The sequence below is a fragment of the Salvelinus fontinalis genome, chromosome 21 (genome assembly GCF_029448725.1).
Source record: "Salvelinus fontinalis isolate EN_2023a chromosome 21, ASM2944872v1, whole genome shotgun sequence".
NCBI classification, from domain to species: Eukaryota; Metazoa; Chordata; class Actinopteri; order Salmoniformes; family Salmonidae; genus Salvelinus; species Salvelinus fontinalis.
Window position 1 is genome coordinate 33,872,432 of NC_074685.1, and position 23,703 is coordinate 33,896,134.

At 44.7% G+C, this 23,703-nt stretch overlaps 1 protein-coding gene across 4 annotated transcripts in view; it reads right to left on the reverse strand.

Annotated features, from left to right (window-relative positions):
* Nucleotides 1-10,832: 10,832 nt before the first annotated feature.
* The window catches only part of LOC129818733 (rabphilin-3A-like), a 35,906-nt gene continuing 23,035 nt past the window's right edge, over nt 10,833-23,703 (reverse strand). For 2 of the 4 annotated variants that reach the window (XM_055874910.1, XM_055874909.1), the window contains exons 2-16: nt 23,335-23,480; nt 22,974-23,103; nt 22,339-22,425; nt 21,318-21,573; nt 21,008-21,199; nt 20,665-20,829; nt 19,931-20,010; nt 19,714-19,788; nt 18,793-18,902; nt 18,434-18,560; nt 17,118-17,174; nt 13,737-13,885; nt 13,287-13,368; nt 13,056-13,152; nt 10,833-12,869 (exon numbers count right to left, since the gene is read on the reverse strand). In XM_055874910.1, coding sequence (XP_055730885.1) covers nt 12,733-12,869; nt 13,056-13,152; nt 13,287-13,368; nt 13,737-13,885; nt 17,118-17,174; nt 18,434-18,560; nt 18,793-18,902; nt 19,714-19,788; nt 19,931-20,010; nt 20,665-20,829; nt 21,008-21,199; nt 21,318-21,573; nt 22,339-22,425; nt 22,974-23,103; nt 23,335-23,468 — 1,878 coding nt within the window. In that variant the 5' untranslated portion in view covers nt 23,469-23,480 and the 3' untranslated portion in view covers nt 10,833-12,732. The remainder of the gene's footprint in view (nt 12,870-13,055; nt 13,153-13,286; nt 13,369-13,736; nt 13,886-17,117; nt 17,175-18,433; nt 18,561-18,792; nt 18,903-19,713; nt 19,789-19,930; nt 20,011-20,664; nt 20,830-21,007; nt 21,200-21,317; nt 21,574-22,338; nt 22,426-22,973; nt 23,104-23,334; nt 23,481-23,703) is intronic. The other 2 variants (XM_055874912.1, XM_055874913.1) reach the window with 2 other exon arrangements.

The following is a 23,703-nucleotide window of genomic DNA, read 5'->3' on the forward strand; positions in this document are numbered from 1 at the left end:
AGAGCATATTGTTCCATAGACCCTCAGATAGTCTAGAGAGGACAGGAGAACATATTGTTCCATAGACCCTCAGATAGTCTAGAGAGGACAGGAGAGGAGAACATATTGTTCCATAGACCCTCAGACAGTCTAGAGGGGACAGGACAGGAGAACATATTGTTCCATAGACCCTCAGACAGTCTAGAGAGGACAGGAGAACATATTGTTCCATAGACCCTCAGACAGTCTAGAGAGGACAGGAGAACATATTGTTCCATAGACCCTCAGACAGTCTAGAGAGGACAGGAGAACATATTGTTCCATAGAGTCTCAGACAGTCTAGACAGGAGAGGAGAACATATTGTTCCATAGAGTCTCAGACAGTCTAGAGAGGACAGGAGAGGAGAACATATTGTTCCATAGACCCTCAGACAGTCTAGAGAGGACAGGAGAGGAGAACATATTGTTCCATAGACTCTCAGACAGTCTAGAGAGGACAGGAGAGGAGAACATATTGTTCCATAGACCCTCAGACAGTCTATAGAGGACAGGAGAACATATTGTTCCATAGACCCTCAGACAGTCTAGAGAGGACAGGAGAACATATTGTTCCATAGACCCTCAGACAGTCTAGAGAGGACAGGAGAGCATATTGTTCCATAGACCCTCAGATAGTCTAGAGAGGACAGGAGAACATATTGTTCCATAGACCCTCAGATAGTCTAGAGAGGACAGGAGAGCATATTGTTCCATAGACCCTCAGATAGTCTAGAGAGGACAGGAGAACATATTGTTCCATAGACCCTCAGATAGTCTAGAGAGGACAGGAGAGGAGAACATATTGTTCCATAGACCCTCAGACAGTCTAGAGGGGACAGGACAGGAGAACATATTGTTCCATAGACCCTCAGACAGTCTAGAGAGGAGAGGAGAACATATTGTTCCATAGACTCTCAGACAGTCTAGAGAGGACAGGACAGGAGAACATATTGTTCCATAGACCCTCAGACAGTCTAGAGGGGACAGGAGAGGATAACATATTGTTCCATAGACCCTCAGACAGTCTAGAGAGGACAGGACAGGAGAACATATTGTTCCATAGACCCTCAGACAGTCTAGAGAGGAGAGGAGAACATATTGTTCTATAGACCCTCAGACAGTCTAGAGAGGACAGGAGAACATATTGTTCCATAGACTCTCAGACAGTCTAGAGAGGACAGGAGAACATATTGGGGTGAGCTCCAGACAGACACTTAAACACACTCCCACTGCTGCCCAACTGATCTACAGTACTTCTACTGCCATATGTTTTATCAAACAATTTGATCAAACATTAAGCAACAACTGCTAACACAACTAGTAGGGCTGTCCTTCCCTGTCTGACCCTGTACACACAATGTGTTTCAACGTGACAAAATCTGACAAGTATTCTTGTAAGGGACCGCTGCTGAAGTTACTGGTCCTGATGTTCCACTCTGCCCTCTTGTGGTGAGGTCTACTGGAGCAGCATTGGAGGGAGTGTCGGGGGTGGAAAAGTAAGGAGAGGTGAAGGTGGAGGAGGAGTAGGAGATGGGGGTGGCGTTGTCAACCATGCCGTCCTCCTCTAGGTCAGGGTCCGGGTGGGTGGAGAGGGTGGAAGGATGGACCGCAGCATACGGAGACAGCTCATCCTGTTGACACCTGCGACGGAGAGGAATGGGTTAGGATCAGACTCTATTCCAGTTGACATTGTATGTTGCATGAAGCGCTTCATGAAGAGACGTAAGCGAGGTAGTCGTCGTCACTCACATGCCAAACCAGTTCCTCTGAGAGCACTGTGGTCGGTGGGAGAAGTCAAACCAGTTCCTCTGAGAGCACTGTGGTCGGTGGGAGAAGCCAAACCAGTTCCTCTGAGAGCACTGTGGTCGGTGGGAGAAGCCAAACCAGTTCCTCTGAGAGCACTGTGGTCGGTGGGAGAAGACAAACCAGTTCCTCTGAGAGCACTGTGGTCGGTGGGAGAAGTAAAACCAGTTCCTCTGAGAGCACTGTGGTCGGTGGGAGAAGCCAAACCAGTTCCTCTGAGAGCACTGTGGTCGGTGGGAGAAGACAAACCAGTTCCTCTGAGAGCACTGTGGTCGGTGGGAGAAGACAAACCAGTTCCTCTGAGAGCACTGTGGTCGGTGGGAGAAGTCAAACCAGTTCCTCTGAGAGCACTTGGGTCGGTGGGAGAAGTCAAACCAGTTCCTCTGAGAGCACTGTGGTCGGTGGGAGAAGCCAAACCAGTTCCTCTGAGAGCACTGTGGTCGGTGGGAGAAGTAAAACCAGTTCCTCTGAGAGCACTGTGGTCGGTGGGAGAAGTAAAACCAGTTCCTCTGAGAGCACTGTGGTCGGTGGGAGAAGTCAAACCAGTTCCTCTGAGATCACTGTGGTCGGTGGGAGAAGCCAAACCAGTTCCTCTGAGAGCACTGTGGTCGGTGGGAGAAGCCAAAGCAGAGCAACTTCAGCAGTTTAAAGAAGGCTTATCCCACTACGCCTAATATACATTATAATCTGAGTCATTTAGCAGACGCTCTTATCCAGAGCCACTTACAGAGTGCATTCATCTTAAGATAGCTATCAAAACCACACATCACATATCACATATCACATAAGACAGGCATAGAAAGTACATTGTTTCTAGCTATCAGTAGATTCAGCGCTAGATGTGCAAGTGCTTTCAATACTGTCCTCAGCCCCCAGCAAACACATGTGAAACCTATACACAACAACACAAATGTTAACACAATAATAGCCTGAACTGTATCATTATATAAGTATAATTATATATATATTATATAAGGCATATGTGAATACAGAGAAGGGAGAAAAAAAGGGAGGTATTTTAAGAGAAAAGGCAGAAGCTTCCTAATGCGATTCACAGTAACAGAATTTGGCTCAAACTAATTCAATGTGTCATTGAACCAATTTCACTTTATGGCAGCGAGATGCGGGGTCCACTTGCTAAACAAGATTTAACCCAATTGGACAAACACCCAATTGAAACCCTGTATGCAGAATTCTGTAAGAATGTCCTACATGTCCAGAGGAAAACTACAAACAATGCATGCAGGGCAGAATTAGGCCAATATCCACTAATAATAAAAACTCAAAAAAAGTGCCATTAAGTTTTGGAACTAAAATACAGTGACCCCCTCTCATATCATTACTGCAATGCCAAGAGCTGAGCAAAGAAAAGAGTCCCCTCATCTAGCTGGTCCTGTGGCTGAGTTCACAAACCTGTTCTAATAACACACTGAAGCCTCAGGACCAGAACATCCAATCAATCAGAATAAACCAAATTACAACACAGTCAAAACAAAACTACATGATTTATTGGGAAACACAAGCACAAGCACAAAGTAAAATGCAGTGCTCTCTGGCCCTAAATCGACAGTACACCATGACAAACTATTTAACCATGGTTACTGATCAAAACCTTAGAAAAAAACCTTGACAAAGTACAGGCTCAGTGAGCACAGCCTTGCCATTGAGTAGACACAGGAAAACCTGGCTCCCTGTAGAGCAGGTATTCCCAAACTAAGGTACCGGGGGTACTCCAAATCATAATGGAATTTTCCAACGGGTCTATACATTTGGGTGAGTTTTTTCTCTCGCCTGAGTAGCTTCGTTTCACTGCCAAAAATAAAATGAAACCATCTAGTGTTCAGCGAAATAACAACACAATGTCAAATACAGGTAGCCTAGTCAAATAATGAACTTCCATTAACGGTCCGTATGTAGCCAAATGTAGCTGCTGCTCATTCCATTTGCTTGAAAATTGATAAATGGTTTAAAAAAGTAAGGCCCGCGTCCATAGAGACACATACCAGCTCTACTGGTAGTACTGCTACTACTAGCAGTAGTACACCTGCAGCTGTCGCCGACACAAGTTGTTCTGCTTCCACGAGCACATGCAATGCTAGCATCAGTAATTCTACATTTGTTGTTAGTCCAGCTAGCATGGACACTGACAGTTGTGAATCTGATGCAGCCAAGAGCTACTGCCCCCTTACCCGGGAAAGCACCGAGCAACAGACATGGACGTTGGACCATCGAAGAGGCGCAAATATGATGAGAACTACATTGATTTGTGGTTCACTTATATTGGAAGTAGTGCCTTTCTTCAGCCACAGTGTGTTATATGTGCATAAGTACTATCTCACAACTCATTGAAACGTTCACTCTTGCGCAGACATTTAGAAACAAAAGATGCCAATTTGAAAAATAAGCCACAGGAGTTTTTTGAGCGAGAATTAAGACGACTTTCGAGTAGCAACAGATAATATTAATAAGAAATGGCTAGAAGCGTCTTATATGGTGAGCTACCGAGTGGCTAGGACAGGCAAGCGCCATGCTATTGTGGAGGATTTAATTCTTCTTGCTGCCGCGGATATGGCTGGGACAATGCTGGAGGAAATGGCCAAATAAACTATACAGACAATGACTTCATCAAACAACACTGTTTCACGACACATCAGTGACATGGCAGGAGATGTTTTGAAACAATTACTGCTTTGCATACAAGCCAGTGAATTCTATGCGTTACAGCTGGATGAGTCAACAGACGTGGCAAGCCTGGCGCAGCTCCTGGTATATACCCGTTACGTTTATGGGTAGTTAATTAAGGAAGACATCCTCTTCTGCAAATCACTGGAAACCAGGACAACAGGAGAGGATATTTTTAAAGTACTGGACAGCTTTGTGACATCAAATGGACTTTGGTGGTCAAGATGTGTTGGTATCTGTACTGATGGTGCAAAAGCCATGACAGGGAGACATAGTGGAGTGGTAACGCACGTGCAAGCAGTTGCTCCCGATGCCACTTGGGTACACTGCAGCATCCACGAGAGGCTCTTGCTGCCAAGGGAATGTCTGACAGCTTGAAAGACGTTTTGGACACTGCAGTGAAAATGGTTAACTTTGTTAAAGCAAGGCCTCTGAACACTCGTGTATTTTCTGCACTATGCAATGATATGGGCAGCGACCACGTAACGCTTTTACAACATACTGGTTATCAAGGGGCAAAGTATTGGCACGTTTTTTTTTAAATTGAGAGACAAGCTGGAAGTTTTCTTTACTGACCATAATTTTCACTTGTCTGACCACTTGCATGATGATGAGTTTTTCACGACTGGCCAATCTGGGTGATGTTTTTTCTCGCCTGAATGATCTGAATCTAGGATTACAGGGACTCTCCCCAACCATATTCAATGTGTGGGACAAAATTGAGGCTATGATTAAGAAGTTGGAGCTCTTCTCTGTCTGCATTAACAAGGACAACACACAGGTCTTTCCATCATTGTATAATTTTTTGGTGTGCAAATGAACTCAAGCTTACGGACATTGTCAAATGTGATATAGCAAAGCACCTGAGTGAGTTGAGTGCGCAATTACGCAGGTACTTTCCTGAAACGGACGACACAAACAACTGGATTCATTATCACTTTCATGCTCTGCCTCCAGTCCACTTACCGATATCTGAACAAAAGAGCCTCATCGAAATTGCAACAAGCGGTTCTGTGAAAATATAATTTAATCAGAAGCCACTGCCAGATTTCTGGATTGAGCTGCACTCACAGTATCCTGCCTTGGCAAATCGCGCTGTTAAGACACTGATGCCCTTTGCAACCACTTATCTATGTGAGAGTGGATTCTCGGCCCTCACTAGCACTAAATACAGGCACAGACTGTGTGTGGAAAAAGACTGAGACTCTCTCCAATACAACCCAACATTGCAGAGTTATGTGCATCCTTTCAAGCACACCCTTCTCATTAACCTGTGGTGAGTTACTCACAAGGTTTTATATGTAAGATGGATAAATAAAGAGCAAAATTATTGTTTATTATTATATTATTATTTGTGCCCTTGTCCTATAAGAGCTCTTTGTCACTTCACACGAGCCGGGTTGTGACAAAAACTCACACTCATTCTTATGTTTAATAAACGTATGGCATAGTGTGTGGCAGGCTTACAATGATGGCAAAAAACAACATTTAAGAGTGCGTTTTTGTTGAAGACTCCGCGGTTGGCCTCGGATGACAGGATGGTGTCCTGACACTGGTCATGCTCCCTGCAGCAACGTCTGTCTGTGCAAACACACCTGTCACAGGAAGACAGGCAAGAGATAGTCAGCAACTGCAGCAACAACAACAAGAGACCAGGTTAGGCTAACTGAAATATTGTGACGCAAAACAGAGGAAAAAATAATGGGCACATGAATTATCATCATCGATCACATTCTAGTTTTAATGCCTCATACAATTATAAACTGGATCATTTTAATAAAAGGGGAACCAAATCTGAGAAGGGAACATGCTGGATACAACATCGACCACCTACCTAAATCCTCCTAGGTTGCCACCTTGTTCACTAAGCTGCACCAAAGTGTTCCAGGCATGATGAAACCACGTTTTGGTGCACCTGGGTCACCCACCTGGAACTATCACCATCGTCTCCAAGAGGATTCTGGAATGCTGATGACCTGGCATTATAACCGTCTTCCTCGTCAACAACACCCAGTGCCTCCTGTGTGTCTCCTGTCCACCCTTGTCTTTGTGTGTTTCTCAGAGGCTTCTTCAACAGCTGCGCGCAGGGTAACCATTCGAGAGCTAACGGAAGCACACAGAGTTTACAGTACACTTACATCAAACGTTCACCAGGGAAGTCAGAAAACTGGGGAGGAGGGGTGATGGGTTTGACTGTTATGTCAGAGGAAGCTGTTTGTTTACCATTATTTTACCAGGTAAGTTGACTGAAAACACATTCTCATTTACAGCAACAACCTGGGGAATAGTTACAGGGGAGAGGAGGGGGATGAATGAGCCAATTGTAAGCTGGGGATGATTAGGTGACCATGATGGTATGAGGGCCAGATTGGGAATTTAGCCAGGACACTGGGGTTAATACCCCTACTCTTACAATAAGTGCCATGGGATCTTTAGTGACCTCAGAGAGTCACCCATTTAAAACCTCTTAGCGCACAGATCCCTTTAACGGGATAATTTTCGTAAACAATTGCAGAGCGCCAAATTTAAAAAACATTACTACAAATATTTTTTTTCATGAAATCACAAGTGCGATAAATATTATTTTTGATATCCAAAAACCTCCATTTGGTTGGTGCGTTATGTTCAGAAATCAACAGGCTCGAGCGGTCATGAAGGGCAGACGAAAATTCCAAATAGATTCCGTAACGTTCGTAGAAACATGTCAAAGTTTTTTATAATCAACCCTCAGGTTGTTTTTAACATAAATAATCGATAATATTTCAACCGGACGGTAAACTATTCAATAAAAGAGATGTCGAGCTACAACTTTCGCGCGCATGAACTAATCGAAGGACATTCAGCTATCCACTGATGCATTTAGATAAATCTCGCACATTTTTCAGAATAAAAGTTTGAAACTATGTCTAAAGACTGTTCACACCCTGTGGAAGCCATTGGAAAAGGAATCTGGTTGATATCCCTTTAAATGAAGGAAAGGCAGGTAATGGAACAGGGATTTTTCAAAATAAGAGGCACTTCCGGGTTGGATTTCCTCAGGTTTTCGCCTGCAAAATCAGTTCTGTTATACTCACAGACAATATTTTGACAGTTTTGGAAACTTTAGTGTTTTCTATCCTAATCTGTCAATTATATGCATATTCTAGCATCTCGGCCTGAGAAATAGGCAGCTTACATTGGGAACGTTATTTTTTCCAAACATAAAAATTCTGCCCCCTAGCTTCAAGAGATTTTAACATCCCATCCAAAAGACAGCTCCCTACACAGGGCAGTCAAAGCCCTAGGAAATTGTTGTATTTCTTTTAGATCAGAGGAAAGAGTGCCTCCTGCTAACACTCCAACACCACTTCAAGCAGTATCTGGTCTCCCATCCAGGGACCGACCTTGACCAACCCTGCTTAGCTTCAGAAGAAAGCCAGCAGTGGGATGCAGAGTGGCATTGTCCCACTGTCTTGACATTGGATGTAATTTCAGTCCAGAACCTTAAAAAAGGGTTCCATATATCACCAAAAAGGGATTGCTATCATTACAAGACAAAAAAAGTATTTTACACTTATAGATTATAGAACCATTTGTTTTTATTGTGTAGAAGAAATGGTGCTATATATGGAACGAAAAATGGTTCTATGGATCTCTTCATATACAGTGCATTTGGAAAGTATTCAGACCCCTTCCCTTTTTCATTTTTTTAACCTTACAGCGTTATTCTAAAATGGATTAATGAAAAACATTTCCTTATCAATCTACACACAAAACCTCATAATGACAAATCGAAAACAGGTTTTTAGAATTTTTGCTAATTAATTAAACAGAAATACCGTATTTACGTAAGTATTCATACCCTTTGCTATGAGACTCAAAATTGAGCTCAGGTAGATCCTGCTTCCATTGATCATCCTTGAGATGTTTCTACAACTTGATTGGAGTCCACCTGTGGTAAATTCAATTGATTGGACATGATTTGGAAAGGCACACACCTGTCTATATAAGGTCCCACAGTTGACAGTTCATGTCAGAGCAAAAACCAACCCATGAGGTCGAAGGAATTGTCCGTAGAGCTCCTAGACAGGATTCTGAGCAATCAGTGGAGAAGGGCCTTGGTCAGGGAGGTGACCAAGTACCCAATGGTCACTTTGACAGAGCTCAAGAGTTCCTCTGTGGAGATGGGAGAACCTTCCAGAAGAACAACCATCTCCGCAGCACTCCAACAATCAGGTCTTTATGGTAGAGTGGCCAGACGGACTCCACTCCTCAGTAAAAGGCACATGACAGCCCACTTTCCAAAAGGCATCTAACAGACTCTCAGACAATGAGAAACAAGATTTTCTGGTATGATGAAACCAGGATTGAACACTTTGGCCTGAATGCCAAGCGTCACGTCTGTAGGAAACCTGGTACTATCCCTACGGTGAAGCATGGTGGTGGCAGCATCATGCTGTGGGGATGTTTTTCAGTGGCAGGGACTGGAGGACTAGTCAGGATCGAGGGAAAGATGAACAGAGCAAAGTACAGAGAGATCCTTGATGAAAACCTGCTCCAGAGCGCTCAGGACCTCAGACTGGTGTGAAGATTCACCTTCCAACAGGACAACGAACCTAAGCACACAGCCAAGACAATGCAGGAGTGGCTTCGGGACAAGTCTCTGAATGTCCTTGAGTGGCCCAGCGAGAGCCCGGAATCGATCGAACATCTCTGGAGAGACCTGAAAATAGCTTTTCAGCGACGCTCCCCATCCAACCTGACAGAGCTTGAGAGGATCTGCAGAGAAGAATGGGAGAAACTCCCCAAATGCAGGTGTGCCAAGCTTGTAGCGTCATACCCAAGAAGACTCGAGGCTGTAATCGCTGCCAAAGGTGTTTCAACAAAGTGCTGAGTAAAGGGTCTGAATACTTATGTAAATGTGATATTTCATTCTTTTTTCTTTTTAATACATTTGTAAACAATTCCAAAAACCTGTTTTTGCTTTGTCATTATGGGGTATTGTGTGTAGATTGATGAGAAAAATAAACAATGTAATCAATTTTAGAATAAGGTTGTTTCGTAACAAAATGTGGAAAAAGTCAAGGGGTCTGAATATTTTCTGAATGCACTGTATGGCATACAAAAAGGTTCTACTGTATATAGAACACAAAGCACCCTTTTTTTGCAGAGGGTGATGGTATAGTTCCTGAGTGGCGCAGCGGTCTAAGGTGCTCCATCTCAGTGCTGGTGGTGTCATTACAGACACCCTGGTTCGAATCCAGTCTGTATCACAACTGGCCGTGATTGGGCGTTCCATAGGGCGACGCACAATTGGCCCAGCGTCGTCCGGGTTTGGCCAGTATAGGCCGTTGTAAATAACAATAATTGTTATTTACTGACTTGCCTCGTAAAAGAAATAGCCTATACTGCAACGTGCACAGTGGAGTTCAAGTCTAAAGTGACAGATTTCTGGGCCAACAGGTCAATTGTAGAAGAGATTCAATACTTTTTACCTTTATTTAACTAGACAAGTCAGTTAAGAACAAATTCTTATTTACAATGACGGCCTACTGGGGAACAGTGGGTTAACTGCCTTGTTCAGGGGAAGAAAAACAGATTTTTACCTTGTCAGCTTGGGGATTCAATCCAGCAACCTTTTGGTTACTGGCCCAATGCTCTAACTACTAGGCTACCTGCCACCCCTAATACTATGTCTATCAAGAGAGCCAAAGTCCACCTGTCTCCCACTGCTTGTCTACTCAGACCACTAGTTCTCAAACCTCACCTGATTCACAACCTCACCTGATTCATAACTTCACCGGAGTCATAACCTCACCTGAGTCATAACCTCACCTGATTCACAACCTCACCTGATTCATAACTTCACCTGAGTCATAACCTCACCTGAGTCATAACATCACCTGATTCACAACCTCACCTGATTCACAACCTCACCTAATTCACAACCTCACCTAATTCACAACCTCACCTAATTCACAACCTCACCTGATTCACAAACTCACCTAATTCACAACCTCACCTGATTCACAACCTCACCTGATTCACAAACTCACCTAATTCACAACCTCACCTGATTCACAACCTCACCTGATTCACAAACTCACCTAATTCACAACCTCACCTGATTCACAAAAACATCCTTCCATGTCACAGATGCTGCTATACAATGAGGGAATTTCACAGAATGTTTATGCATTAATCATTTGCATGCTCTCTCCCAAGAGTATGATAACAGTGGCAGAAGGCAAATACTGTTCATAATGTGTATGTAACATAGCCACAAAACATCTGCAACTTTATACTGTACTTAAAAATAAAATTCATATTCAAGTTCATTACAACAGACCTTTACATTTTTCATATTTTATTTTACTTTATATTGCATTACTGTTTAACATACGCTATCAAAGATTATTTCACATTTGAGAATGTCTAGCAATCAAACCTACTACAGATCAATGTATACGTCACATGATCAAGACAGGGCTCACGCTCAGCATGTATTTTGTGCGCATTTGTTATCTGTCTGTCACAGTAAAATGCAGTGCAGTGCAATATGACCATGTCGACAGAATTATTTAGTACTTCATCAGGCTTGGAGTAATTTCTTTGTTCTACGAGAGAGAGAGAGAGACAGACAGAGAGAGACAGAAAGAGAGACAGACAGAGAGAGACAGAAAGAGAGACAGACAGAAAGAGAAACAGACAGAGAGAGACAGACAGAAAGAGAGACAGACAGAGAGAGACAGAAAGAGAGACAGACAGAGAGAGACAGAAAGAGAGACAGACAGAAAGAGAAACAGACAGAGAGAGACAGACAGAAAGAGAAACAGACAGAGAGAAAAACATACAGACAGAGAGAGACAGAGAGAGACAGAGACAGACAGATAGAGAAACAGACAGAGAAAAACATACAGACAGCGAGAGACAGAGAGAGACAGAGACAGAGACAGAGACAGAGACAGAGACAGACAGACAGACAGACAGACAGACAGACAGACAGACAGACAGACAGACAGACAGACAGACAGACAGAAATAGAGAGACAAACAGACAGAAATAGAGAGACAGACAGACAGCAATAGAGAGAGACAGAGACAGACAAACAGACAGAGATAGAGAGACGGTCAGAGATAGAGAGCGAGAGATAGAGAGAGAGAGACACACACACACAGACAGACAGACAGACAGACAGACAGACAGACAGACAGACAGACAGAGATATTTATAGAGAGACAGACAGACAGAGATAGAGAGATAGAGAGAGACAGACAGAGATAGAGAGAGAAATAAATAAATAGAGAGCAATATCTAAGTCAGTGCATTCCAGGTTTCTATGATATCCCATGGTTCTTAGGCGAGCTAATGCTTCAATAACATGACATGTTATCAACATAAACAGCTAATACTAACTATGTAAACATCTTCATACATAAATAACATCAATATATGTTCCGTAACATCCATCATATCCTCCTTTTAACAGACTGTTTGTACATACAGTACCACAACTGAAGATTATGCTTTGGCAGAGCAAACACTAGGACCCTGCAGTTACAGTATAGAAGTATAGAACACAGATTAGGACCATGTCATAAGAGCACAGTATAGAAGCATAGAACACAGATTATGACCATGTCATAAGAGCACAGTATAGAAGTATATAATACAGATTATGACCATGTCCTTAGAGCACAGAATAGAAGTATAGAACACAGATTATGACCATGTCATAAGAGCACAGTATAGAAGTATAGAACACAGATTATGACCATGTCATAAGAGCACAGTATAGAAGTATAGAACACAGATTATGACCATGTCATAAGAGCATAGTATAGAAGTATAGAATACAGATTATGACCATGTCATAAGAGCACAGTATAGAAGTATAGAACACAGATTATAACCATGCCATAACTCTGTACAGCACAATCCAGGGTGGGGGTCAGAGACAATGTCATCTACATAACGTAATCTACATAATGTGTTGCAGTTCTTTTTGTTTCACTGTAAACACTGTGTTGATGAGTACATGCATACAATAAGCATTCTGTCAGCACACGAAGAAAGAAGTTGTAAAAACAGAGGCCCCTAATTTGCTGCAAACTCAGGTTCACATTACTAAAAGTATGAAGACCTAGATTATGGAAGACAAAATAATATATTTGAGAGGAAGATAGAAACAGCCTGGGGTGGATGAATCTAGGGAGGAGGAGGAGGAGAAGAGGAAGAAGAGGTTGTGTCTTAGTCGTCCGTGTCTTTAACGGTGTTGTCATCTAGGAGGACGTGCCAGCGCTCTATCTTCTTGTCTTTGTTCTTCAGACATTCGTACCAGTGCTTCAGACATTCCCCCTTGGCTGTGATGCCCAGCTGGCACCCTCCTGAAGGGGAGAAGGTTTTGTAAAGTATTACTTTGAAGTCGGCTTTAAAAGTGCACAATATAGTTTGCTAAACATTAAAAGTACATTCATTCTGCCATCGTTACTGAACTCCCCAATGAAATCGTTGGATTTCTCAACTGACCAATGAAAATTCTGGATTTGCCCCATGTCATAGTTCCAACTCACCAATGAAATCATTGGATGTTCCCATGTCATAGTCCCAGACTGAGATGTCTAGGCTCTTCTTGGCCAGCTCACCATGTTTGATCTCATAGCTGAACTCCTGCAACACAACTTCAGCCATCACACTCCATGCTCAGTGTATAGACACAGACTACCATTAGACTCTGCATTAGTAAAACAATGGCCTGGAACCTGATATTGTGTTGTTATAGATGTATATGAGGAGACATTAACCTCGTTGAACTCTGGGTTCAGCGTCTTCTTTTTGATCTGAGTCTTGTTCTTGGCTTTCTTCCCCATGTCTGGTTTCAGGAAGCTGCAGGTCACAATCACAGGAGAGAAAATCAATCCACACTCAATCAACCAACCAATCGATCTAGCCATCCGTCCATCCACCTGTCCATCAAATGTTTAAGACTGTAGGACAGGGTCATAGAAGAGGAAGGTGAACATCAGCAATCAAGGTAGTTATATATAGTCAGTCAGTCAGTCAGTCAGTCAGACAGACAGACAGACAGACAGACAGACAGACAGACAGACAGACCAGACAGACAGACAGACAGACAGACAGACAGACAGACAGACAGACCAGACAGACCAGACAGACCAGACAAGACAGACAGACAGACCAGACAGACAGACCAGACAAGACAGACAGTGTAGCTAGATTAATAGAACACATACATCTTGACAAAGGGGTCTGAGTATCCATTAGAGTCCATAGCTGCCAGGTGAGCACATCGCACCACTCCCACTATGAGACGACCCTGCTGGGTACTGTAGGTTAGAGAGACCAGGATACGACCCCTCTCCTCTGCTTCATCCTCCTTTACCTGTAGGACACACACACACACAGAAATGTACGCAGACACGCACAGACAAGAAGATTTGCAAGTGGATTTACATCCACTACGATAAGAATTTTCCCATAGAGATTAACATATCAAAGATTGTCATGACATGTACAGTATATATAATCCATGCATGTACTGTACAGTGCATTTTATTCTAAAATGGATGAAATAGTTTTTTCCCCTCATCGATCTACACTCTACCCAATAATGACAAAGCAAAAACAGGTTTAGAAATGTTTGTGTTCCTCAGTATTTGGGGAGTTTCTCCCATTCTTCTCTGCAGAACCTCTCAAGCTCTGTCAGGTTGGATGGGGAGCGTCGCTGCACAGCTATTTTCAGGTCTCTTCAGAGGTGTTCGATCGGGTTCAAGTCCGGGCTGTGGCTGGGCCACTCAAGGGCATTCAGAGACTTGTCCCGAAGCCACTCCTGCGTTGTCTTGGCTGTGTGCTTAGGGTCGTTGTCCTGTTGGAAGGTGAACCTTCGCCCCAGTCTGAGGTCCTGAGTGCTCTAGAGCAGGTTTTCATCAAGGATCTCTCTGTATTTGCTCTGTTCATCTTTCCCTTGATCCTGACTAGTCTCCCAGTCCCTGCTGCTGAAAAACATCCCCACAGCATGATGCTGCCACCACCCTGCTTCACCGTAGGGATGGTTCCAGGTTTCCTCCAGACGTGACGCTTGGCATTCAGGCCAAAAACTCCAATCTTGGTTTCAACATACCAGAGAATCTTGTTTCTCATGGTCTGAGAGTCATTTAGGTGCATTTTGGCAAACTCCAAGCGGGCTGTCATGTACCTTTTACTGAGGAGTGGCTTCCGTCTGGCCACTCTCCCATAAAGACCTTAGTGGTGGAGTACTGCAGAGATGGTTGTCCTTCTGGAAGGTTCTCCCATCTCCACAGAGAAACTTTGGAGCTCTGTCAGAGTGACCATCGGATTCTTGGTCACCTCCCAGATCAAGGCCATTCTCCCCCGATTGCTCAGTTTGGCCAGGTGACCAGCTTTTTAATATTGAGGAATATTTCACTTTCCCTGGTCATAGGAGTAACAACATGAATGAGGCAGAAATAATTCAGTGCGTCTTGAGTTTCGTTTCGTTCCCTCCCATCAGATGGAAGACTGCGTCCCCTTTTCTCAGCGGAGGGAGGGAGAGTGGAGGGATGGTGAGTTGGGAACCTGACTGATGTTCCCTCCCATCAGATGGAAGACTGTGTCCACTTTTCTCAGCGGAGGGAGGGAGAGTGGAGGGATGGTGAGTTGGGTGAGGCAGCCTCACTGATGTTCCATAACATCAGATGGAGACCATCAATCCAGTAAAATAAAATAAAATAATTATTATGCTCACTCAGCTGTACCTCACAAGTAATACAACAAATGATCTATTACCAGTGTGAGCATATACCGAAAATGTTGACATTTCAAAATGGTCTGAGAAGAGCAACATTGGCAGGGCAATTAAAGCATAGCTAATATGCAGTGGTAATGTATAGCCTACTAGCCTATAGCCTACTGGACAAACCTCATTGCTACCGAACTGTTTTTATTAGGTTAATGTTGCGCTAGCTTATGTTTTTATTTATCTGAGCGTTAGATCTCAGCTCTCTTTTGGACTCAGAAAGTGATCTTCACTCAGAAAAGCTTGGTGACCACTGAACTAGGGAGTTTTTTAGGTTAAAATAAACGGAATAGAATTAAGCACAGGCAAAATCCTAGAGGAAAACCTGGTTCAGTCTGCTTTCCACCAGACACTGGGAGACAAATTCACCTTTCAGCAGGACAATGACCTGAAACATAAGGCCAAATACACACTGGAGTTGCTTACCAAGATGCCATTGAATGTTCCTGAGTGGCCTAGTTAAAGTTTGGACTTAAATTGGCTTGAAAATCTATTGCAATACTTGAAAAAGGCTATCTAGCAATGATTAACAGCCAACTTGACAGAGCTTGAAGAATTTTTTTAATAATAATGTGCGAATATTGTCCAATCCAGGTGTGCAAAGATCTTAGAGACGACTCACAGCTGTAATCGTTGCCAAAGGTGATTCTAACATGTATTGACTCAGGGGTGTGAATACGTACTGTATGTAAATGAGATATTTCTCCATTTCATTTTCAATAAACATGTTTTGACTTTTGTAATTATGGTGCATTGTGTATAGATGGGTGAGAATATGTATTTATTTAATCCATTTTGAATTTAGGCTGTAACACAACAAAATGTGGAATAAGTCAATGGGTATGAGTACTTTCTAATTGACACTGTACATGATATAATCTGAGTTATGTAATGTGTGGCCAACTGTGGGTGCAAGTTATTCTGACCGTAAAACTAAAAGCCATTTCCTTCGGGAATATAGAACAGGGCCACAGGTCACAGTAGAAACAGAGATGAATATTATAAAGGCGGCTGGTGGCACCTTAACTGGGGAGGACGGGTTCATAATAATGGAATGAATGGAATGGTATTGTCACGATCGTCTATGGGTGAGAGAGAGGACCAAGGCGCAGCGTGTGCAAAATACATTCTCTTTTATTTAGAGAAGGGAAAAACACGCAACGAACACTATAACAATACGAAACAAAACAACAAACGATCGTGAAGCTATAAACGTAAGTGCACACACAAGCTACAAACGTACAACATAGACAATTACCCACAAAACCCCAATGCCTATGACTGCCTTAAATATGGCTCTCAACTGGAGACAATGAACCACAGCTGCCTCTAATTGAGAACCAATCCAGGCAGCCATAGACATACAAACACCTAGACAAGACACTGACCCATTTACCCTACAAAACCCCTAGACAATACAAAAACACATACATTCCCCATGTCACACCCTGACCTAACTAAAATAATAAAGAAAACAAAGAATACTAAGGCCAGGGCGTGACAGGTATTGACACATCAAACACATGGTTTCCTTGTGTTTGATACCATTCCATTCACTTCAATCCAGTCATTATTATGACCCTTCCTCCCCTCAACAGCCTCCTGTCCTTGAAAGGTATTTATCTTGTGGAGACAACAATAGATAGCAAGGCAAGGAAGCCTAATGGGTGCAGAAAAAGTTCCTACTAAATTATAATAATACATGTGATATGAGCATTCAGCTACAATTTGTTCCCTCACTGGAGTTACAGGCGTAAATCTTAGGTGTGAACATGAAGTGTGAATCCTGAGTGTAAATCCTGTCTCAGGCGAGTCTTACCTCCTCCTCGTAGAGGGCCATGCCCCGGGCTGAGCCTCCTGTTCCTGCCTTCTTCACCTGGGAGAGGGGGGAGCAAAGGGGGAGAGGGGGGGTGAAATCACTTATTTCATAATTATTAACAGTTGCATCCACAATGCAAAGGTTAACAACTGTCTCCGGACCTGGATGCGTGCCCTCATAGACACACACTGTTGTAGTTCCTACCTGGACCACCCTCTCTAGACACACACTGTTGTAGTTCCTACCTGGACCACCCTCTCCAGACACACTGTTGTAGTTCCTACCTGAACCACCCTCTCCAGACACACTGTTGTAGTTCCTACCTGGACCACCCTCTCTAGACACACACTGTTGTAGTTCCTACCTGGACCACCCTCTCTAGACACACACTGTTGTAGTTCCTACCTGAACCACCCTCTCCAGACACACTGTTGTAGTTCCTACCTGAACCACCCTCTCCAGACACACTGTTGTAGTTCCTACCTGAACCACCCTCTCTAGACACACTGTTGTAGTTCCTACCTGAACCACCCTCTCTAGACACACACTGTTGTAGTTCCTACCTGAACCACCCTCTCTAGACACACACTGTTGTAGTTCCTACCTGAACCACCCTCTCCAGACACACTGTTGTAGTTCCTACCTGAACCACCCTCTCCAGACACACTGTTGTAGTTCCTACCTGAACCACCCTCTCTAGACACACTGTTGTAGTTCCTACCTGAACCACCCTCTCTAGACACACTGTTGTAGTTCCTACCTGGACCACCCTCTCTAGACACACACTGTTGTAGTTCCTACCTGGACCACCCTCTCTAGTCACACTGTTGTAGTTCCTACCTGAACCACCCTCTCTAGACACACTGTTGTAGTTCCTACCTGGACCACCCTCTCTAGTCACACTGTTGTAGTTCCTACCTGGACCACCCTCTCTAGTCACACTGTTGTAGTTCCTACCTGGACCACCCTCTCTAGTCACACTGTTGTAGTTCCTACCTGGACCACCCTCTCTAGTCACACTGTTGTAGTTCCTACCTGGACCACCCTCTCTAGTCACACTGTTGTAGTTCCTACCTGGACCACCCTCTCTAGTCACACACTGTTGTAGTTCCTACCTGGACCACCCTCTCTAGTCACACTGTTGTAGTTCCTACCTGGACCACCCTCTCTAGTCACACACTGTTGTAGTTCCTACCTGGACCACCCTCTCTAGTCACACACTGTTGTAGTTCCTACCTGGACCACCCTCTCTAGACACACTGTTGTAGTTCCTACCTGGACCACCCTCTCCAGACACACACTGTTGTAGTTCCTACCTGGACCACCCTCTCCAGACACACGCTGTAGTTCTTCTTCTGGTTGGCTTTGAGTTTCTTCAGAGCAACACGCGTCTCTCCGATGAACTCATTGTGCCCAAACTTGTCCATATCACTCACTGACAGCCTGGAAGCAGGAAGAGGAGTTCTATTCTCTTTTTTACATCGTTTTGTATCATCACCGAAGAGTTTTTATTCTCTTGGTTCCCTTTAGCCCTGGGTAATGTAACTGAGGTAAATGGAGAGCCAGGGAACTAAACTAGGCCAAAATCAACGTAAACGTTTTCATTTCAGATGACCCAGTGGGTGACACATATACAGTAGTGTTATGTGGTATGGGCGATCCTGCCTGTATTTACCGTAGTGTTTTGCGCTGCATGTCGTCGTCAGTGATACCATGGTACACCAGAGTCTCATTCCACACTGGGTTCAGAGTGCCCTTCAGGGTCTTAGTACGCAGCTTGTTAGACTGTGGAGATGGGGAGAGAGGAGAGGGGGGAACAGGGAGAGGGGGGGAGACAGGGAGAGGGGGGGGCAGGGGAAGAAATAGAGCAGAAGACAGGGAGACAGATGGAGAGGGAGAGAGAGACAGAGAGACCCCACAGAGCCCCACGACAGCAACACAATTAGTCCCAGCCAAAATAATGAGAAAACAAAAAGATCATTACTTGACACATTGAAAAGTATCAACAAAAAAACTGAGCAAACTAGAATGCTATTTGGCCCTAAACAGAGAGTACACAGTGGCAGAATATCTGGCCACTGTGACTGACCCAAAATTAAGGAAAGCTTTGACTATGTACAGACTCAGTGAGCATAGCCTTGCTATTGAGAAAGGCCGCCAAAGGCAGACCTGGCTCTCAAGAGAAGACAGGCTATGTGCACACTGCCCACAAAATGAGGTGGAAACCGAGCTGCACATTAGAGACACATATTTCCCTCAGATTACACAGATCCACAAAGAATTTGAAAACAAAACCTACTGGGTCTACTGGGTGAAATACCACAGTGTGCTATCACAGCAGCAAGATTTGTGACCTGTTGCCACAAGAAAAGGGCAACCAGTGAAGAACAAACACCATTGTAAATACAACCCATATTTATGTTGACTTATTTTCCCTTTTGTACTTTAACTATTTGCACATCGTTACAACGCTGTATATAGACATAATACGACATTTGAAATGTCTTTATTCTTTTGGAACTTCTGTGAGTGATACAAGTCTATGTCAACAGGCAGCAGAAACAGGCCTACAACAACCAGAAGTGTTGGAAGTTACCTTACTGGCTCCAGGTAAGAGGTGCAGCTTGACGTAGGGGTCTGCTAGTCCATTAGAGTCCATCGGCTTTAGGCCCTGAGAGAGAGAGCAAGAGCAAGAGCAAGAGCAAGAGCAAGAGAGAAAAAGAGAAAGAGGGCAGGAGATTAGAGATGGAGAACATCAACCTAAAGATGAACCATTCAAGCATGTCGCTGAAACTAGCAGTGTGTATGCATACCTTGGCTTTGACTATGTTGCAGTGCAGCGCATTGCTCTCCTGTTCATAATGCAGAGTGAACTCCAGCAACCCCAGGGTGGCTGATGCGGACAGAACAAAAGAACATCATGCTCAGATTGGTTACTACGACCAACACACACAGAGAGAGAGAGAGAGAGAGAGAGAGAGAGAGAGAGAGAGAGAGAGAGAGAGAGAGAGAGAGAGAGAGAGAGAGAGAGAGAGAGAGACAGAGAGACAGAGAGAGAGAGAGAGAGAGAGAGAGAGAGAAAGAGAGAGAAGAGAAGAGAGAGAGAGAGAGAGAGAGAGAGAGAGAGAGAGAGAGAGAGAGAGAGAGAGAAAGAGAGAGAGAGAGGGGGGGTAACAGAATAACAGAGAGGAAGTGTGTGTGTGTGTGTGTGTGTGTGTGTGTGTGTGTGTGTGTGTGTGTGTGTGTGTGTGTGTGTGTGTGTGTGTGTGTGTGTGTGTGTGTGTGTGTGTGTGTGTGTGTGTGTGTGTGTGTGTGTGTGTGTGTGTGTGTGTGCGTGCATTAGAATATGTGTTTCATATGGTTGGTCTACATTGTCCCTGCTTGGGAACCAAATTTCCCAGTGGGCTAATAAAGACTGATGGTTACTGTATGCACACGGTATGTCAGAGGGGCACGTTTAGTGACAAGGTAGAGGAAGTCATCAAATGTCTGAAGTGACTGAAATCAATAAAAAAGGAACATGTGTTATATAAGGACACACACTTACTGGATTCATCAGAGTCATATTCGTTGTCGTCGTCCTCGACAGGAGCGGGGGCTGGGCGTGCTGCCAGGGTGGGTTTGGGGGCAGGAGTGGGTTTCTCCTCCCCGACGAGAGTTGGGGCTCTATCCTCCCTCTGGTGAGGATGTCTGCTCTCCTCGGGAGCAGGGGCTGAGGTAGAGAAACACCACTATTTACTCAGTCTCAATCTCCAAGCAGAAGGGATTATGCATCTGAGCGGTTGGTGGTGAACAAAACCAAAGCAGTTGTTTCATATCCATTGACTGCTTTTAGGGTAAGGAAAAACATGTCATTTTGTAATCTGGGTGAGCTGACCCTACTATCGTACCCTTTGGTGTGACTGTGTCAGCTGGAGCTGGCGTGTTCTCTCTCCCCCTGGCTGTGGGAGGTCTGGAGCCTAACTTAGACTGGCTCTTCACCACCTCTTCCTGCACAGCAACGCCCCCTAGTGTCTGAGCAGAGCTATACCCCTCTGGGTCCTGTTGCTCTGAGTTTGAGTACGGGGTCTCATCAGTGGGCTCTGAGACAAGATCGGAGAGAGGAAGATGACATTTTGAAATACCCAACAAGCTTTTGCATGTACCTCTCATGCAAGTCCAACGAGTCGTGAAATCTTAATGCTTGTTTCCACTGCTCACCTTGGTTCTCTGTGTTGGAGCAGCAGTTACCCTGCGGCTCCTGCTGCTCTGTGCAGTCCTGGGCACCAGCGTCTGGCTGGTAGATGGGCTGGGTCTGGGTACGGGCATATGGCTGGGTACTGGGCTGGTGATGGGTAGGGTTCGGGGTACGGGGGCTCTCTCTACCCGTCCCTCTGGGCCTGGAGATGGGCAGGGGAGCAGGGAGGACCTGCTGGGGTTGGCCCTTAAAGAACCACGCTCCAGAACGCTTCAACATCTAGATATGGAGAGAGAGAGATGGAGAGACAGAGAGAAAGAGAGAGAGAGGAAGAGATGTAGAGAGAGAGAGACAGAGAGACAGAGAAAGAGAACATTTGATGGAGAGAGAGAGATTGAGATGGAGAGAGAGGGGGGGGGTAGTGTGCTTAGCAGATGAGTTCTCACATTGGACTGACAGGTAGGGCCATTTAATTAAAGGTTCCCTGGGGAGAGGTTTCACCGAACACAGGGTCAGCACTAAACAATACTGTGAAACGGGGTGACTAAGCAAACCCCAAAAAATAAAGTGTGAGTGTGATTAAGTCTGAACAGCTGAACCCTTCTCTCCCCACTTCCCTTTCCTCCTTCTCTATGTCCCCCCTTCTCTCCCCACTTCCCTTTCCTCCTTCTCTATGTCCCCCCTTCTCTCCCCACTTCCCTTTCCTCCTTCTCTATGTCCCCCCTTCTCTCCCCACTTCCCTTTCCTCCTCCTCTATGTCCCCCCTTCTCTCCCCACTTCCCTTTCCTCCTTCTCTATGTCCCCCCTTCTCTCCCCACTTCCCTTTCCTCCTTCTCTATGTCCCCCCTTCTCTCTCCCCCATACATTTTGATTGTGATGGGACAAACAAACACAATCTTTTCTCATGATTTATTAACATGAAGGCGTATTCGTGGAGTATACATTAAAACAACTTTTTATTTTTGTCTTCAACCTATAATTTCTCTATCATTCCACCCCTCATTTCCTCTCTCCATCTCTCTTTCTCTCCCCCTCCTCTCTCACCTCTTTGTGTTCGCTGCAGATCCTACAGACCCACACAGGACATGACGGCCCGCTGTTGTTCTGAATCCCACACTTACTGCACATATGCTGTGAGCAGAAACACACACATACACACACACTTACTTAAACCAGAGTTATTTTTATGATACACTCAAGGTGCCATCTAGAACCTGAAAGGGTTCTTCGGCTCTACCCATAGGAGAGCCCTTTGAAGAACCCTTTTTGCTTCCAGGTAGAACCCTATTGGGTTCCGTGTAGAACCCTTTTCCCCAGAGGGTTAAACGTGGAACCCATAAGAGTTCTACCTGGAACCAAAAAAAGGTTCTACCTGGAACCAAAAAGGGTTCTACCTGGAACCGAAAAGGGTTCTCCTATGGGGACAGCTAAAGAACCCTTTTGGAACCCTTTTTTTCTGAGAGTGTAGGACAAATGTAGGCACAGTTTGGGAGCTAGACAAAGAGAGCGACAGAAAGGATTTAGGAGCACTTAACAGACTACTGACAGAATCAGCTCTGCTCAAAGCAACATGAAATAGTAAGTCGAACAAAAGAAGATGAGAAACCACAGAGACCTACAGGACTTGGACCTCTGATAACTGTCCAAACTCTCTACGCTCTATTATGTGTGCTAGTTACCTTCTTGCAGTGGGAACAGAGTACGGAGTTGACTCCCTGCTGGCCAAACGTCTGTCCACACAGCAGACAGCGAGACTGACCATCTCCACATGCTGTCTTCTTCATACTGTCCAACCTAGTGGCAAAACGCCTGCAGAACACACAGACACAGACACAGACACAGTTACAGACACACACACACACACACACACAGAGTAAATACACGCAACACACATCAGACTGCCAGACTGACCATCTGGCCATGCTGTCTTTTGTCCAGACAGGTCGCCAACCACATAGAGTGGAGAGATCAAACGCACACACACAGTTTTGTCTCTTTCTCCCCCCCCCCCCTCCCTCCCTCTCTCTCTCTCTGTCTCACCCAATCCTCTCCTGCTCCATGACCTCCATGGTCTCAGCCCGAGCCAGAACACTGTTGATGATCTCCTTCTCTTCGTCTGTTAGCTCCACCTCCTGAGGACCTCCTCCTCCATGGCCTCCACTGTGCCGGTGCATCCTGCTGACTGACTTGACAGACAGAGACAGGACACTTACAACGTCATATACACACATCAGAAGAGACACACTTGACTTAACAGACACTTACAACCTAACATGCACAAATCCGAGGACAAACACACATCAGAGGACACGGCACACTCAACTGTCGCCTCTGGAGTGATGTGTACTCTAGGTTCAATACTACCGAGTAGTACTCAGGGCTCAATACCCTGCTACTAGTGACTGAACA